At 38.7% G+C, this 17,651-nt stretch overlaps 1 protein-coding gene across 1 annotated transcript in view; it reads left to right on the forward strand.

Annotated features, from left to right (window-relative positions):
• Positions 1–5,981: 5,981 nt before the first annotated feature.
• Positions 5,982–17,651, forward strand: part of Gria3 (glutamate ionotropic receptor AMPA type subunit 3) — a 261,812-nt gene continuing 250,142 nt past the window's right edge. The window contains exon 1 of the mRNA XM_042682411.1: positions 5,982–6,207. Within this exon, the coding sequence (XP_042538345.1) occupies positions 5,982–6,207 (226 nt within the window). The remainder of the gene's footprint in view (positions 6,208–17,651) is intronic.

Genomic DNA, 17,651 nt, shown 5'->3' on the forward strand with positions numbered 1-17,651 from the left:
TGTTTACCAAGCCCTGGCCACAAGGGGCTCCCTTCTGAAGGCTCAAATGTAACACATTTCAAGCCAAATTCAAGCCTACTTTGGGAAGTAAATATATGGAATCCCTTAGCCCAGAGTTGGTGCCAGCTGAAAACAAATGCTGTAATAGAATATTCAACATATCCAAGACTGGTAAGGCAGTGATAAGTTATTAAGGGAAATTAAGTTATTTGGGAATTTGTTTAATGCCTAAGCTCAAAAATCAGTAAAGACAACCAGATCTTCTGACAGCCTCTGTGAAATAAGTCCTGAATATATGTGTGTGTGTGTGTGTGTGTGTGTGTGTGTGTGTGTGTGTGTGTGTACATGGTCTCAGAATTGTGATTGTGTTTTCCAACTTCTAGTAGCAGGAAACTTAAATGTATTATTTAATGTTGGTTGACTAAAACTGAGTTGCTAAAATCTCATGGTTCCTCACAGTGAAATTCTTGTCCACGGAAGACAAGGTTATGGAAGACCATGGTATAAAATCCCCTTCTTGCTGCACTCCTACAAACTAGCTATGTGGCCATCATGTCTTTATATTTCACATTTTCCAATTTGTAAATTAAGAACATTACAGTAGCTGACTTCTAAGGTTCTTCAACTACATTCAACACAGATGATATTATAGGGTTCCTTGGAAAGCTTGAGTGGTGTGTGGAGTCCAGGTCTCCTCCTTTTCTTACTCCCACTTATTTGAAAGCTCATGGACTTTGTGAATTTCAGAAAATGTTCTGTACTCCACCAAAACATCTCAGGCAAGCCTGGCATCTATGGCCAGAGGTAAATGCTTGGTAACTTATATTCAATGACCTCTTCCTCTCCCCGTCCCCCAAGCTCTCAACAAGAGTTTTTTTTTTCTCAGTATAGTAGGACATTTTAGGGTTCTATAAATTAGAGGCAGTATTATGTAAATTTAAAGATAGAGTTGACTTGGGTTAGAATTCTAGATTTGCCAGTTCTAACTGTGACTTCAGATTCCACATCAGTGATGTAACAGACACAATGCTGTCTTCCTTCTAGGGCAATTGTTAGGATTTGATGAGGACATCTTGATCAGATGGTCAGCAAAAACCTGGTACAACTAATTCTGCTACCAGCGAACACTGTTCTCTCTTCTCCATTAAACAGATGTTGAGCTCAAAATCAAAACCAATAAACCAATAAATGCTGAGCAATACCATAATTTTTAAGCAGAAGCTAATGATTTGGCTTTTCAAGGCTTCATGTCTGGTCTTGGTAATGACATGTTCACATTTTGTCAGTGACCTTCTGGAATCTGCAGAACATTAACAGAACTGTTTCTAGTTAAAGTGACATTGGGTAACCCTTCAAATCATATTAACTTACATGAATGCTACTTCCCATGTATCTCAGTATTTAGAATCCTACAGTATGACTGACAGAGAGGATAGTTCCCCAAAGTGACTTCTTGCTGTGGTTCATTCACTCACAACGCTGAACAATAATTTATCCTTAAAGCTAAACTCTGAGCTGGGTGCTAGTGGATGATGCCTATAATCCTAGGTACTTAGAAGGCTGAGATCTGGAGATCACCGCTCAAAGCCAGCCTAAGCAGGAAAATTTGTGAAACTTTTATATCCAATTAACCCCGAAAAAGCCACAAGGGAAGCTGTGGCTCAAGTGGTAGAACACTAGCCTTGAGCTAAAAAGCTCAAAAACAGTGTCTAGGCCCTGAGTTCAAGCCCTACAACAAAGATACACACACACACACAAAGATAAAGTCTGAAATTCTAAGGTCAGTGATATTGTCAGTCTCCAACATTCTTGAGTTCCCTTTAGTCCAAAGAATGAAGTTCAGCCTGGGTATGCAAAGCCTGTAGTTTTCAGGGTTAAGCCTAACCCATTTGAGAAAGAGGAAGTTTTGCCTTATGGAGATCAAATGAAGAGATAAAGCTGAAAAGACAATCAGATGATAGAACTGAAAAAACCAGGTTAATCAAGAAACATTGATTTGCCCCTCATGTTCCGCTATATCAGAGTGTGCTTGGGAATTGAGTCAGGGGGAGTGGGAATGGTTATTATGAAGAATCTTTTTCTGGAACTCTTATGTACATTTTGCACAGGATTTCTAAAAATGATTTCTCATTTGGCTTTTTTAAGAAGCACTCAATCTTTGTTCAATCCAGTAATTAATGGATTTTGGTGTGACCAAAAGTAAACCCAAAGAGTTACAATGCTTGATAAGAAATGTACTCATTACCTTGCTCATGTAACTGTAACCCCTCTGTACAGTATTTTAAAAATAAAAAAATATTTAAAAAAATAGATCAGGTGGAGCTGGGAAGGTTGCTCAGTGGTAGAGTGCTTGCCTTGCATGCCTGAGGCCCTGGGTTCAATTCCTCAGTACCACATAAGCAAAAAAGAAAAAAGCCAGAAGTGGAACTGTGGCTCAAGTGGTAGAGCGCTGGCCTTGAGCTGAAGAGCTGAGGGACAGAGCCCAGGCCCAGAGTTCAAGCTCCATGACCGGACCCCCCCAAAAAAATAGATCAGGTAAGGAAATAGAGAGATAGAGATGATCCTTAAAAGTGAAGACCAGCTTTAGGATGAGGAAATGTGAGAGAAATGATGACCTCTACTGACTGCTCACACTGTGCAGACAGCATCTCTGGTTTAAAAAGCTTCATATTATTAGTATAATAAAATAATCAAGTTATAAGGAGGAAAGGTCTATTTTGAGCTGATTTTGTGTGTGTGTGTGTGTGTGTGTGTGTGTGTGTGTGTGTGTGTGTGTGCACAAGCATGCCAGTACTGAGGCTTAAACTCCAGGCGTGGTCACTGTTCCTTAATTTTTTTCACTAAGGCTAGCACTCTACCACTTGAGCCACAGCTCCACCTCCAGCTTTTTGACGTCTAATTGAAGATAAGAATCTGAGAAACCTTCCTGCCTAAATTGGCTTTGAATCACAATCCTCAGATCTCAGCCTCCTGAAGAATTAGGCTTATAATTGTGAGCTATCTGTACCCAGCACCACTTTATTTTACTCACAGTTTCAGATGTGTTACTCTATGATTGTTTGTTCTTATCACTTTGGGTGCATGACAGCACACGACTTCATGGTGGGAGCATGTGCAGAGAAGGCCTGTCAACCTAATGGCAGGCAGAAAGTAGAGGTAGATAGGAAAGCACTGGATTCCTCAAATTTCTTTCAAGGGCATGTCCTCAATAACATGCCTTTCTCCAACTAGACTCAGCTCCTGTTCAATGTTCTACCTCCTAATAATGTCATAGGCTTGGGGCCAAGCCTTCAAGGCAGGGGCCTTTGGGAGCTATTCAAGATACAAATTATAAAAATGTGCAAAGGAAGGCTAATTGAAAATCTATTATGCAAACCTATAGGCATGGCTCAAATGGTAGAACACCTACCTAGCAAGTGAGAGATCCTGAATTCAAACCATAGTATGAACAGAAAAAGAGAACTTTTTAGTTATGTAATAATATACATAAAAGAGATATTAATCCTATGCATCCATTTTACAAAAAATCAGTTGTAGAGAAGTTAATGTTCTGTTTCCAGTAAATAACAGATATAGGACCCATATCTAAGTCTAATTTTGTGATTGTTCATTCACCATACTGGATCCATTTAACTAACTTTGTAAGGGAATATATGGCTCTGTCAAAGCTAATTTTCCACATAACCAAAGCACACATCTTTGAGTAGTACAAGTGCTATTTTAATTTTAACTATTTTTGATGAAAAACTTTCTATAATGCATCACATACCTTATTATGCCAAAGCAACAGATTACAGTGCTTTTAATCTTCTATTTTCACAGCCTTCTATCTCTTCATTCTCTGTGACTGACACTGTTCAATACTTCCTAAGTTACTGAAGATAGCATATTTGACATGGGGTGCTCCTAAAAGCAGATGTACTGAAATATGACAGACTACAGTGAGAGAACAATATGCAGAATCACCAACTACAAATGGCAAGCAGTCTGGTGCTATTTAATATAGGGGCAAATAAAACCAAGAAGCCAAATAGCCTAACAAATAACAAAATTGAAATTTCCAGTAAAGACTCAGAAATATCAATAGAAAACTGGTACACCATGGAAAAGGTGATAGGAGCAGTCCACCCCTTGCTGGGAAGAATATTTTTTCCACTGATATTGTTTAGAACTGCATATACACAGCGAAAATAAAAAAGCAGACTTCTAGAAGGTATGTCGTTGCTTTTATATTCACCAGAGAAGATACGTTTTTGGGTAATGTTTGCACCTGAAGAGACTGCTCCCACCCCTACCTTGGTATGCCAGTGTTTTACTGTGTTTCAAAGGTGATGGGGGCCCATTTTAGAACTATTTCTATCTCAACTGCTGTGTCTAAAGGGGTGAATCTTCACTGATCTGGAAAACATATCCCATGTGACATGCATGGCAAATTATTGTGTGTTTAGCCTGTCACTTCTCTTTTCCTTGTCCCAGCTGTAATTTCAAAGAAAAAAATTGCTACAAGCAAACCTTCCCCCAATTGCCAGCCTATTGGCTTGCTTCAAGTACTTGGATCTTTTCAAATTCCAATCAGAATGGGCTGTGCTTTGCCTTCTCCATCTCTGTCTCCTCTGACCCAGCAAAGTTTCCCATATTTCATCCTGTCACTTAGCTAATGGTGTGTGTCCCTCCTGCATACATTCTATAGTCACCGGCTCCTTTCACTAGTGGAGTCGTCAGCGAGCTGCTCGGCAGATGGCTCACTGGCTGCCGTTCTTGTCCCCTCACTGCAGCAATCTGTTGTTCTAAATCAAAATGTTAATGAAAAATAAAAGAACGCAGTGCCAATGTCTGTCTGATTTAAATTAATATAGAGTCATACCTTTTGAGGCAAGTTTTACTGGCACAAAGTTCTCCATACAGACTACCCATATTGTGTGTGGTATTTTCCCCCTCTCTAATTAAAATTAAGCACTTTCATTTATCTCAGTCTCTCTTGGTACCCCCAACCTGTTCTTTTTAATAATAATAAAGGCCTAACAAACAGTCGATTTCAATGTTCCAGGGAATGACATCTCACCTGGTAGAACATAATTTTGAGAGATATTATATGTGATGTCTAATTATAAACATGCTTTGATTAGATGCTGTTTTCAATACTGAAATGACACATTTACTAAAAGCTTTGAGTGCAGCTCTAAGTTAGGCATGTAGTTATTGAAATCTCAATATATTTGTTTTAAAACTGCTGGCAAAATCATCACTAATTTGCTACTTTACTTACAAGGGCCCTTCACTTTCTATGTACTCAGCACAACATTCGTTTCTGTCACCACCACAGGGCTGCTCCTGTCTTTGGGGAAAATGTATGAGTATGCAAAATCATCTATGCAAGGCAAATTTTCAACTTTGATTTACAGAAGAAGAAAATACAATGATGTCAACATACCCAAAAGAGACAATCACATTAACTTACAAAAAATTCTAGGAAGAAAAACAAAAAATGGCAATTTCACACAAATTGCAGAAGACCATAACTTTTTTTTCTTCCTATGAGTCATTTAGGACTTTTAGAAATGGCATTGGAATAATAATAGCAAACATCGTGTTTCCTCTATAGCAGGTAGTCTTCTAAGTGATTTATATTTATTTACTCTTTCAGTCATCAAAAAAAATAAGCCTAGGATATGGATTTATTTTGCAGACAAGTAAGCTAGGGCATAGAGAAGCTAAGTCACCTGCCAAGATCACATAACCAGTAAATGACAGAGCTAGGGTGGCATACAGACTTGACTCCAGGGCTTTCTTTCATTTAAGCACAGTCCATTCTATACTATGCTGGTAGGACTACAAATTCCAGCATCACTGGAAGTGTTTGCTTTTTTTCAGATCTATAGGGCATCTTTACTTTTGCTCAAACAGCTGTGCAAATCAGAAGCAAGCTGCTGGATAGTAGGGCTTGCACCTTGCTACTGCTATTTATATGTATTATTGCCAATATGACTAAGGTGGGTCAAGAAATTCAAACTGAGGCAGCAGGAAAGCAGGAGAAAAGCCAGGATATTGAGTTAGCTGATAGGGCACTAGTCATTAGGTCCATCCTTTCAGTATCATACACTAATACATCCAACAGTCCTGACAAGAGAAGGCCCAAAGGTGTAAGGCCCGAAAGACCCACATGGGAAGCAGCGGACCAGTTAGGGACTTGCTGTTGGGATTTAACAGGTCAGGTCCCTTAGCTGCACTTTGCCCTCCTGGCAAACCGGCAACCACAACAATCAAATACCATTGAAGTTCATCCAGCCTTTCTCCTGCTGTTCAGAAGCCACCTCAACTGGAAAAAGCAAACAATAGGAGATGGATATCTCTAGTTGAATAGATGCATCTCAAGCCCAGGGATTTACTGGAGTACCAGGTTTTTAACAGGGAAAAAAAAGCTCTGGATGGGAAGAGATTTATAGAAAGGCAATAATTTCCTTTGTTGAGCCTCCACTTTGGCCATTGTATTTTTCTGGCCTCACAAGGGAATAAATGAAAGTAGAAATATAGAAAATATTGTCACAAGATAGCAGAGTGTGTTCAATGGAACTCTGGGCTGAGAGCCAGGTGTCATGGGTTCTAGCCCCAGCCTGTCTCTAATATACTATGACCTGTTTAGTTCTCACCTAGCTCTTTGTAAATTGAATATGCCCTATGAAGGCCTTTCCAATATTCTTATATGATTTTAGCTTCTCCCCAACTACATCTTAGTGAAAGATGATTTTCCCTTTGATGGTGGGGGGAGATTCTGGCGCATTCAAGTCAATGGGGAGAGTGTATTTCTTTTGGTCTTGTGTGTCCAGTTAATAACTGGACATGCCCATCTGAGTCATCAAATCATAAGCTGTTTGAATCTCTACAATAGAAATAATCTTAAAGTTCATACTCCTCCTCTCAGTTATCACAGTTAACTCTTAATTAATGTCAGTTTTACATCAGCAAAAGAGGTACTGCTCAACTGGCAGTATGTCACTGGGAGAGGTCCTATTGCCCTTGCCCACAAAGAGTCTGTGTGTGTGTGTGTGTGTGTGTGTGTGTGTGTGTGTGTGTGTGTGTCTTTCTCTCTTTCTCTCTCCCACTGAAAGCTCTCATCTAGAGCTCACTTCTCACTCACAGTGAGCTCTTATTTCTAGTACTCATTCACTAATACTAGAAACACATTCAACAGAGGGCCTAGACTTCCATTCTACACTGAAAATATGTAAGATAGTGATTTCTTTGGAAGAGATGACACTATCTACATTCATATCTCTATACATTTGACTCCAACAAAGATATTATCATGAAAATAGATTTCAATAGAAAAAGGAGTCCAAATATATTAAATTCTTGAAAATAATGGCATAGACTTCAGTGCAGGGGAAAACATATAGAACAGGAAGAAATGGAAGGATAGAGACACTGAAGTAGTAAACAAATAGAATGTGTAACAACTTTGGCTCAAATGGGCTTACATGTCAAACTTATGACATAACAAGTTATATCTTTATGCCAAGTCTGTTAGCCCCCCTAAGCCTCGGTTTCTTAGAATGTATTATGAGGATAATGACATCTCTTACACACAGGTGTTGAAGCTTAAATAAGGTAAACATTCAGAAGTATAATTAAATATACTTGCTCTTAGTACATGTTTTGCTCCCAAACTACAATGCTACCTAACAATTTGATGGCCTTGATTTTGCCACTGCAGCACTCATGAATATGAATAATGTTGAGGTCCAGGTCTGTAGCCATCAGTAATGCTTTTAACTATGTTAGCCATCCATGTAGCTAAGTGAACAGCTGATTCAAGCACCATCCAGAATACTCATTATCAAGCAATAGAAAAGTCTATGTAGAACTTCACCAAGATTTACAACCACAAAGAGCTAAGTTCTGTGTTGATCATTTGAGAAAGAGCCATATTGTCAATGTTCTTCTGAGTTTGTCCCAGTTTATAGGGATTCAAGGGTATTTCCTTCATTAATTAGCTCTAGTTCATGAGTAAACATGCATTCTGGCTTTCTTAAAAATGGTCCCAAGGCACATTTCAAACTTACTATGGTATACAAAAGTTAACAAATGAAATTATCACATGAGTTTTAAGTTGGGGGCCTTGTCAAACATAATAGAAGGAAGATTGAGGGTTAGTACTTCTGGATAGCCTTAAGTCCCCTGATATTTGTGTGTGCCTTTCCTTCTATACTATTATTAGCTTGAATGTTGTTAAATGTATTTTCCCCATTTGGGTAGGTGGTGATGTTTTGGAGGGGCTAATCAACTTCACAATGTATGATTAAAAAAAATATTTAGCCAGACACCGGTGGTTCACCCCTGTAATCCTAGCTACTCTGGAGGCTGATCTGAAGATTGTGGTTCATAACCAGCTTGAGCAGAAAAGTCTGTGAGACTCTAATGTCCAATAACCTACTCTGAAAAAGCCGGAAGTAGCAATGTGACTCAAGTGGTAGAGTGCTAGCTTTGAGCACAAAGAGGTTCAGGGCAGCACCCAGGCCCTAAGTTCAAGCCTGAAGACCCACAAAAGAAAAATTTTATTAGCATATATACTGATTTTCCATACCTGCATATATTGCAGTGTTTGATGGATTTCCTTATGTTGCATTCATATCATAAACATGGATATGCAGGCATATTTATTAATATATTGATTTATATCAGCCCTCAGGTACCTGACTATTACTGGTAAATACTAACTATATTAAAAAGAACAGAAACAAAACAGTATTTGAGCATATAAAATAAAAACTGTCCGTGCATGGCAAGGAAGCTAATCAAAACAAAGAATAAGTGGAAGCTGTTCCCACAGCAAGCCATGTTCTGTTATTTTTTTTTTTTTAAAGAATCCGAGATTATATTGGGGCTTTATGTTGTTGTTGTTTTATCACCAAAAAGACCTCATATACAACGAAGCTCTCTTGATAAAGGCATATAAACGTTATCTATGAGCCCTCAAATCTTTGTAAAAAATTTTAAAAGTATCACATTATCCAAAATATAATAACGGCTAATTGTTAAATGCTACATTCAATGCCACTCTCTCAATCTCTCTCTTTCCCTCCAGTAAGCCTAAATGCTTGTCAAAATCTATTTGATAGACAGGTTTTTTATCATATCATATTCTTTAATTATTGGGCATTTTCAGAGGCTGAGAGCATTCAAATTAATAGGCTTAGGCATTTAAATTACTAGCAAAGCACTATATATATGATACATTTACCATTTTTTAAGAGTTCAAATAAAATACAATTTACTCATGAGTAAAAGTATACTGGGCATATAGGTAAAAACAACTGTTCCTAAGGTCTATGGGAATTTCTTGGTGGTTCTGAGGTTTGGAACTCAAGGCATCACACTTACTGGGAAGCTATACTACCATTTGTATCATGCTCCCAAATTTTTTTTTTTTTTGCTTTAGCTTGTTCTTCAAATAAGATCTCACAACCTCAAATAGGATCTCAATCCCGACACCTAGGTCAGGGTTGCACTATGATCATCCTACCTCTTCCTTCTGAGTAACTGGAATTATAGACATACCCATATTATTCTTTTGGGGGCAGGATCTTAAAAGGAGGAGGAAGGGCCAGGCTAGCCTTGAACTGTGATCCACCTATCTTCAACTCTCAAGTAACTAGGATCAGACATATGTGCCACAACTACATTCCTCAATCCAGATTATTTTTCCACATTTTTAATCATTTTTATTGTAAAAAAAAATTGTACAGAGGGGTTACAGTTACATGAGCAAGGTAATGAGTACATTTACTGTCCAGCATTTTTACCCCCTCCTTTGTTTTTTCCTACCCTCTCTTCCCTCCCACCTCCACAACTACACTCCCCCTAGCCTTCCCCCATCCCTACCCTCCACTCCCCGCCTAAATTGTAAAGTTCATTTTTCAACATAGTGTCTTGTACATCTCATTGTTACAATGGGTCAACCCATATCCTTATTTAAGCATTTTGTTTTTACCCTTCCCCTCCCCAAGCTAGAGAAGTGTATATACAAGATTCAGGGCACTAACATCAAATACAGTGAAAACAGGGATGATACCATGGGGGAGGAACATACAAAAAAAACAAAAACTTCATATTGTACATTATAAATACATTAGGAACAATAGCAAGAAAGAAAAAACACTTGTGTCCCTATCTTGGGGTTCATTTTGCTTAACATCATCTTATCTGGTCATATGTACATAGCTTTTGACCTTTTCTACTTGTCCTACACAGATACTAGTTATTGAAAATAAAGGAAACCATAGGACCTATGTTTCTTTGGGCCTGGCTTACTTCACTTATTATAATTTTTCCAAGTTTTTCCATTTCCCAACAAATGAGGCAATGCCATTCTTTCTGATGGAGGCATAGAATTCCATTGTGTGTGTGTATTATATATGCCACATTTTCTTGATCCATTCATCTACTGAGGGGCATCTTGGTTGATTCCATATGTTAGCTATGATAAATAATGCTGCAATAAACACAGTTGTGCCTGTAGGTTTAGTATGGTCTTGTTTGTGATCCTTTAGGTAAGTGCCCAAAAGTGGGATTGCTGGGTCATAGGGGAGCTCTATGTGGAGTCATTTGAGGAACCCCCATTTTAAAATAAGTAAACATTGTTACAATTAATAAAATAAATTGATAAAATTGATAAAATATGCTACCTGGTAATCGAAAATTCAAATATTTCTGACACCTTGTAATTTATTTTTAAATAAGAGGTTTTAACTTTCTGCTCTTAAAAGTTATAATGTTGCATTTCATTTTAAAGCTACAATGCTTCTCTCTAAATGTTTTCATCTTTGAGGCTTTTAAGATATTACCTGTAGAGGTCAATTTTACTATATTGCATTGTCACAATGTCAGGCTTAAATAGGTTTCACAAAATGCCTATTTATCTATCAAGTGCTCTAGGTGGGATGGTGCCAGTGACAAAGTGTCTGCTGCAGTGTGCCAAGAGTTATATTTAGGTTTCTGGCACAAATTAATAATTACCTATGACATTTTATAAAAACAAGAAATCATCTCCACTTCCAAAGCAACACCATTTGTTCTATCAATTCGTGTAGTGTGTTGCATTGTTGAGGAGAAGATGATGGGTAATAAAAATTTCAGTAATAATAGCTAATAAATATTGACCTTCTATGCTGTGTCAAACATTTGCTAAATTCTTTTACATGTATTATGTCACCATATGACATTTTGCAAACAGAGACACTAATCTTGGAGGAGGAGGATTGTCTATAGATCTACAGGATCATTTGCTAAGACAGAATGACCTGAGTGAAGAATTGCAATATGGTGGTTAACTATGAAGGATCATTAATATTTAGTAAGCTTCTAACATGTGCAGGAACTGGGCCAAATGCTTTATGAATTTCCTCATTTAATACTCCCACCAGCTGTTTGAGTTATTTTTTAAAGATTTTATAGATGAAAGACTGAGGAGTAAAAAGCAGTTAATGTTATGTTACTAGTGAAGGCAGACCTGGGATAATAATTCAGATAGTTTTGATCCTAAAGTTGAAGCACTTTCCATTATAAAGAAAAAAGAAAAAAACTAGAGAAAAAGGAGAAAATACACTTATGAATTTATTTGAATTCCATATTGTTTCCTTAGAGCCAACATCTTAGTCATGAAAGCCAATGTAGAAATTCTGTACACAGATTTTTTTTTCCCTCTGGAACACAGGGTTACAGCAATCTCATTGCTTTTATCTTTTAGAGCAGAGAATGGGAACAGATTATAGCCATTCCCCGGAATTCCCCAGTCCAAATTAAAAAAAAAAAAGGCAAAGTGATCAAAGTTATCCATAACCAACTGTGTAACTTTTTGAGAAGATGGATTAATTCCACTATGCCATGGAAAAATGGCTCGCTTCTATAATGCTATCTACTTGGAAGAATGACATCAGGAAGATAAAAGGTTCAAAGCTAACCAGGGTCCCTCATCTCAACAAAAAAAATTGGTCACGATGTCTCATTCCTGTCATCCCAACTATGATTAGAAGCATAAATGGAAATCTTAGGCAAAATGTATGATCCTATTTGAAAAATAACTAAAGCAAAAAGGGTCAGGGGACATGATTCAAGTGGTAAAGCACCTATCTGGAATGTATAAGACCCTGAGGCGCCCAGGCCAGAGTTCAAGCCCCACGACCAACCGAAAAAAAAAAAAAAAAGGTCAATGTTCACTTAAGAACACTCTATAAGTCAGCCTTCACTCTAATTATGACTGATCTTACATCAATTTAGTCCTAAATAATGAAGTTGAATTATATTTCTCCTTTCACAATTGAAGATTTGTCTAAAAAAAAAAGTAGCCTCCTTCATAATTCTTTGAATGTTTATTGTTGGCTAAGCATAAATATATTAAAAGTCCCATGAGATGATTTGTTTTTGTGCCAGCCCTGGAGCTTGAAGTTAACACCTGGGAACTGTTCCTTAGCTTTTTTACTCAAAGCTGATACTCTACCACTTATGCCAAAGCTCCACTTGTGGGTTTTCGGTGGTTAATTGGAAATAAGAGACTCATGGACTTTCCTGCCTAAGGTGGCTTCAAACCATGGGCCGCAGATCTCAGCTTCCTGAGTAATAGGATTACAAGCATGAGCCACTGACACACTGCTCTGAGATGATTTTGTCCAATACAGTCCCTTTTTAAAGATTCACAAATTCATGTGAACCTGTGAAAGTCTCTAAGAAGGTTTTGAGTGAAAGAAAACAATTAATTTTCTTAACTCATTGTTACAAAAGCCATTTGATCTGCAAGAAAAACTGGATGTACATTTTGAGCATGTGCTACTATGAATTGGCACTTCAAAATGTCAGTAGCATCAAAATGCACTTAGGGTCCTGACTTGGATGTGTAGAATCTGTCTCTTTTGGAGAGCTACGACAATATTAACTCTTTTTTTAGGTACAGTTTTTAAAGTTTATTTTTATCGTAAAGGTAATATACAGAGGGGTTATAGTTACAGAGCTCAGGTAATGAGGGCATTTCTTTTTGAACAGTATTACCCCTCCCCTCATTTTCTCCCACTTTTTCCCCTCCTGGTTGCTCTCCCCTCAAGTTGTATAGTTCATTTCCAACATGGTGTTTAGTGAGTATCCCTGTTGAATTCTTAAGTAACTAAGGTATACTGCTCTTGTCTATGCCAGAAGAGTGAGCCATTGCTCTAAAGGCTGACTGAAAAACTGAACAACAAATTCCAAATACAGAAATTTCTAGGTTATTACATTGATGCTTTATATTTAAATCTGACCATTCAAAAACAATCATCTTAAATACACTTATACAATAAAAAATGCTTGTCTTTCAGGAACAGGGAAATAATAATACATGAAACAAGCCCAATTAAATATTCCCTTAAATTCTGTAACTATCTTAGGGTACCGCACGAGAACATAGTGGTCAGATCTGCTCTGACACTTGGTAAGCAGCAGGATATTGGGAAATCTGTTACCTTGCTGACTTTCAGTTTCCTCATCTACAAGATAAAAATGAGTATCCCTACCACAGAAAGCCACTGTGAGAACTAAATGAGCCAGTATATATAGATCTCCTGTTACAAATATGAAGCTCAAATGATGTTTCTTCCTTCTCTCCCCTTTTCTCTCCCTGCATCCTCTGGTATAGTACTGTAATGACAGCTTCATTAGTGCAGAGGGTAGATAGGAAATTTTGCTGTTTGGTTTCAAGTAGCTACTCTCTTCTGAGGGTAGTTTCCTTTAATGAGTCCCCATGTTAGCAATACAAGGACAAGTGCAAGGTACCGAAGTAGCTATTCAGTTCTGCTAACAAGGAGCTGACATGCATGGAAGTCTACAGGGATGAAAAGACCAGTCCTGCTCTCAAGTTGCTCATGGCAGAGTAGTGATAATACATAGTGTGCCTAGTATGGCAGAAAATGAGAATTCTATCTGGGGGCCAGAGAGAGGTATTCAGCTGGTCACAGAGCCAAGCCAAACTAATACAAACTGCATTATGGCTAAGTTAAATCAGAGTCCAAGGACACCCAATGTCATCTTTATCTACCCAGAAAATCCAAGCACTGACCTAACCCAGGGCTGCAGTTCCAGGGCTCAGTTCCAACAGCCAGTGGAAAGCTTGTCACAGACTGCTTTGTGCTTTGTCCCTGGTGCTGTACTACATATAGGACAAAGCCAGTAAAGCAGAGGTGACCTCTTGCCCTCTAGAAGGAAAATCACTGATGAAGGCAACCCTCTAGAGCACACGAAAGTAATCAAAAAGTCAACCCTGAACAAACAGATAAATACCACATTCACTCACCTCCTTCTGTTCTTGGATTCCTGTCAGTTTTTCTAAGATAGTAAAGCTAAGAGGAGACCAAAATAAGTGAGCTTAAAGTCCCCTGCCACCCTTATCTCAGAAATCCTCAAAAGAGTTGGATATTCTGATAAGTATTATTTTGTAAAACATTGATCTCATCAGAGTTGCATGACAATCCCTAGTCATATTAATTGGACTATAGCTACTCTAAGATTCCTAAGATTTCTTCCTCCTTTTTAGCAATTCTTGGCAGTATGTTTAGAGTACAGGTGTGACAGGCAGGGAGAGAAAGAGAGAGTTTCACTGGTGTTTGTATGAATATTTCCTTGCCTACCAATGTTCCCATCTGTGTCTTAAGCATCTTCAGTGAGTGGAGCAAACTCCAGGAAGCTGCCTCAGCTCCCCTCTCGATATCCAACAAGTTTTGAGGATGCACAAGGTTTGTCAGACAGTATTGAGGGGCAAGACTAGAGGCCAGCAATCTCTTATACATTTATTTAACCCTATGTCAAGCCTCTACCACTGCCACTGGAGTGAAAACATACCATAACTAAAGAAAGATCTATGAATAGCACAGGTGTTGTTTTTAAATAGGCAAAAGGGAAAGGGAAAGGATTACATTAAGCAAATCATGACTTTTCATAATTTTATTCCAGAAATGTGGATATAAAAAGCCATAACTGAATCGATACACATAGTAAACTGTATAAATGGTCTCAAAACATAAGTGGTCTAGTGTTGGTTCCTTAACCTAGAGTCTACTGGACAACCAAGCTTCCTTCCTAACATCTGACTCCTCAAATAGCCTTTTAGTACTTTCTGATGCTTAAGGGGCAAAAGGTGCTGACAGGACCTTGGACAGTTCTGTAATGCCCTTTTCCCCACAGCTGAACAAATAGTGTTTAGATCTTGCAAACCCAACAAAACTGCAGCATAGGTCAGCTGCAAACTCCCCCTCATCAGAGACCTCCCTGAGCCAGCAAAGCCAAGGCCATGAGCTCAGGGCCCTCAGAAGGTCGTACAAGAGGACAGTGAATCTGCAGGATGAGTCAGGAGAATTGAGAAAACCCAGCCAGTTCCCCAGAGCCAGGCCTCTCATAAGGCAGCCAAGGAATAAAGCTCTGCAAGAACCTGGAACACCCTGATAATGGTGAAGAAGATGGAAGAGTGAAGCAACAGAAAGACAAACTACCTGTCCTCAGTGTTGGCAAAAGAAAGAAAGATACATTTTATCCTTGGCATGTCCTTATCCCACTTTTGATATTCTCAAAACATCCAAGATGCTGACATTGATGCCAGTTGATCAGATGTTTCCTATTTTGCTCAGGACACCCCTCCACCCCCAGCAGTTTGCCTTTCTCAGACTATCCCCAATATTCTACTGTCTTTCAAAATAGTGTCTTGCTTCCTTAGCATTGCTCTGCCTTGTCATTCCATGATAACTTATCCAGGCCAATGCACCAATTCAAGAGTCAGTGTAGTCCCCATCAGGGTCACATATTGGCAATTAAACAGCTGTCTCTTAGCAACAGAGTACTTCTACTGAAAAGAATATATGAAGTGAGAGGATTTCCGATGAAGAGGGAATTTTAAGCAGAGAGATCCTGCAGGACCCCATGGTTGATTCTATGCACTGCAATGCCTCCCTTTCTCCTTGTTTAAGCATAAACCAGCCATACAGAAATCTACCTGGCCAAAAGCCTGAATCCAAATTAAGGCCCAGTGCACCAAGACATCTTCTTATGCAGGCCCCAAGATACAAGAACTTCATTTGAACTATTTCCAACAGATTGCAAACTGCTAATTTGTGACAGCATCGCTTGGTGTGGGGAAAATAAATATAGGAGTTAAGAGAATTAGCCACATAACAAACTGTAAGGAAAAGATTTTTTTAGCAACCCATTTTATGATAAATTCCTGTTAAATTTTGTGAGCTTTTCATTGCTCTAAATAACAATGTATAACCTGAAAGGCCTGCCCATGGCATCAGCTTATGTGCTGAGCACCTAGGAGGGAGCTAAGAGCAGCTTTGTTGGAAGTTAAAAGGTAATGATTGGCAGTTATTGTCTGTTTGCCTCTCTTTCATGACTCTATCCAAGGCAAGATGAAGTTGTTAAGTTGATACTGCATTTTTCCTGGGTCTTCTAAAAACTTTTCTTCCTTAGTAATGCCTTGAAATGAGCCTACTCCTAGCCTCCATCCATCACCCCTTTTTAAGTTTCAAGAAATAGACTGCATTTTATCCAACAATTGATGACTGAAAAAATGTATGGAAAGGGGAAGCAATGCTATAGATGTACCTCATCTAATTAATTTGTAATGTTAATGAATTCCAGATGATGTGACTCATTCATTCAATAAGGAGGCACCAAGCTAATCTTTTGCAACAAGGTACACGTATTTTCAAAACATTACGTACTCCCATACCACTTGGTAAATGACCACTGGGTCCTTTATATTTCTACAAGATCTATCAACTCATAGGGTAATGCCTGGCACAGGGTAGGCCTCCAGATGCATGTGGCAAGGGTATATGTAGAACTACTCTCATTCGTTACCTTTGCCTTTTCATGTGAGTATCAATCACACTGGTAATGCAACTGAGTAGCAGACACAGATTTCTCTAATGAATGCAGAATATAGTCACTTTGCTTCAATCTATAGTAGTTACACCGAGGTTTGTCTCAGATCACTCTCCCCCATGCATTCCCATGGAACAGAAAATCCACGACCTTCAAAAGATGAACGACTTGAGCCCTGTTTCCAAAATAGCACTTGGCACACAGCCTAGACTCAGATGGGGACAGCAGACACAGTCTGTGGGCATGATGGGCCAGCCCCCTGTCACATCACCTCAGGGGATCCTCAGCCCCATGGGACTCACTAGAAAATCCTTTACATTTGAAAAGCAGAAAGTATCTAGTCCACCTGAGCACCCCGGGAACAGGTCTGTATTCTTAGCTTCATGCTTCAAGTGCTGAGTTTAGAACAAAAGCCCTTGTTCAAGGTCATATGATGAGTCAGCTGCTCAGAGGGGAATGCAAAGAAAGGTAGAACAAACAACCCACAGCAGAATTAGCTTGTGCTGCCTCAACCTACCAGAAAGACCTGACCAAATTATTCATGCTCTTATGCAGATAGCTTGAGCAATTGTCCTGGAAGGGTACCAATGAACATAAGTAAGGAATTGTAATGGTAGTGGTAGGTCTCTCTTTAAACAGCTGTCCTAGGCATCCAAATCTTTGGTAGCTTGTGAATCAATGTGGAATTTACTGTCCTGATTTGTATCTCAAAAATGAATTCCTTCCTTCTGCGTCAGAAAAAGTTCACTCTTTCTCCC

This window comes from Dipodomys spectabilis, unplaced genomic scaffold (genome assembly GCF_019054845.1).
Source record: "Dipodomys spectabilis isolate Male_0828 unplaced genomic scaffold, ASM1905484v1 ptg000071l, whole genome shotgun sequence".
Classification (NCBI taxonomy): Eukaryota; Metazoa; Chordata; class Mammalia; order Rodentia; family Heteromyidae; genus Dipodomys; species Dipodomys spectabilis.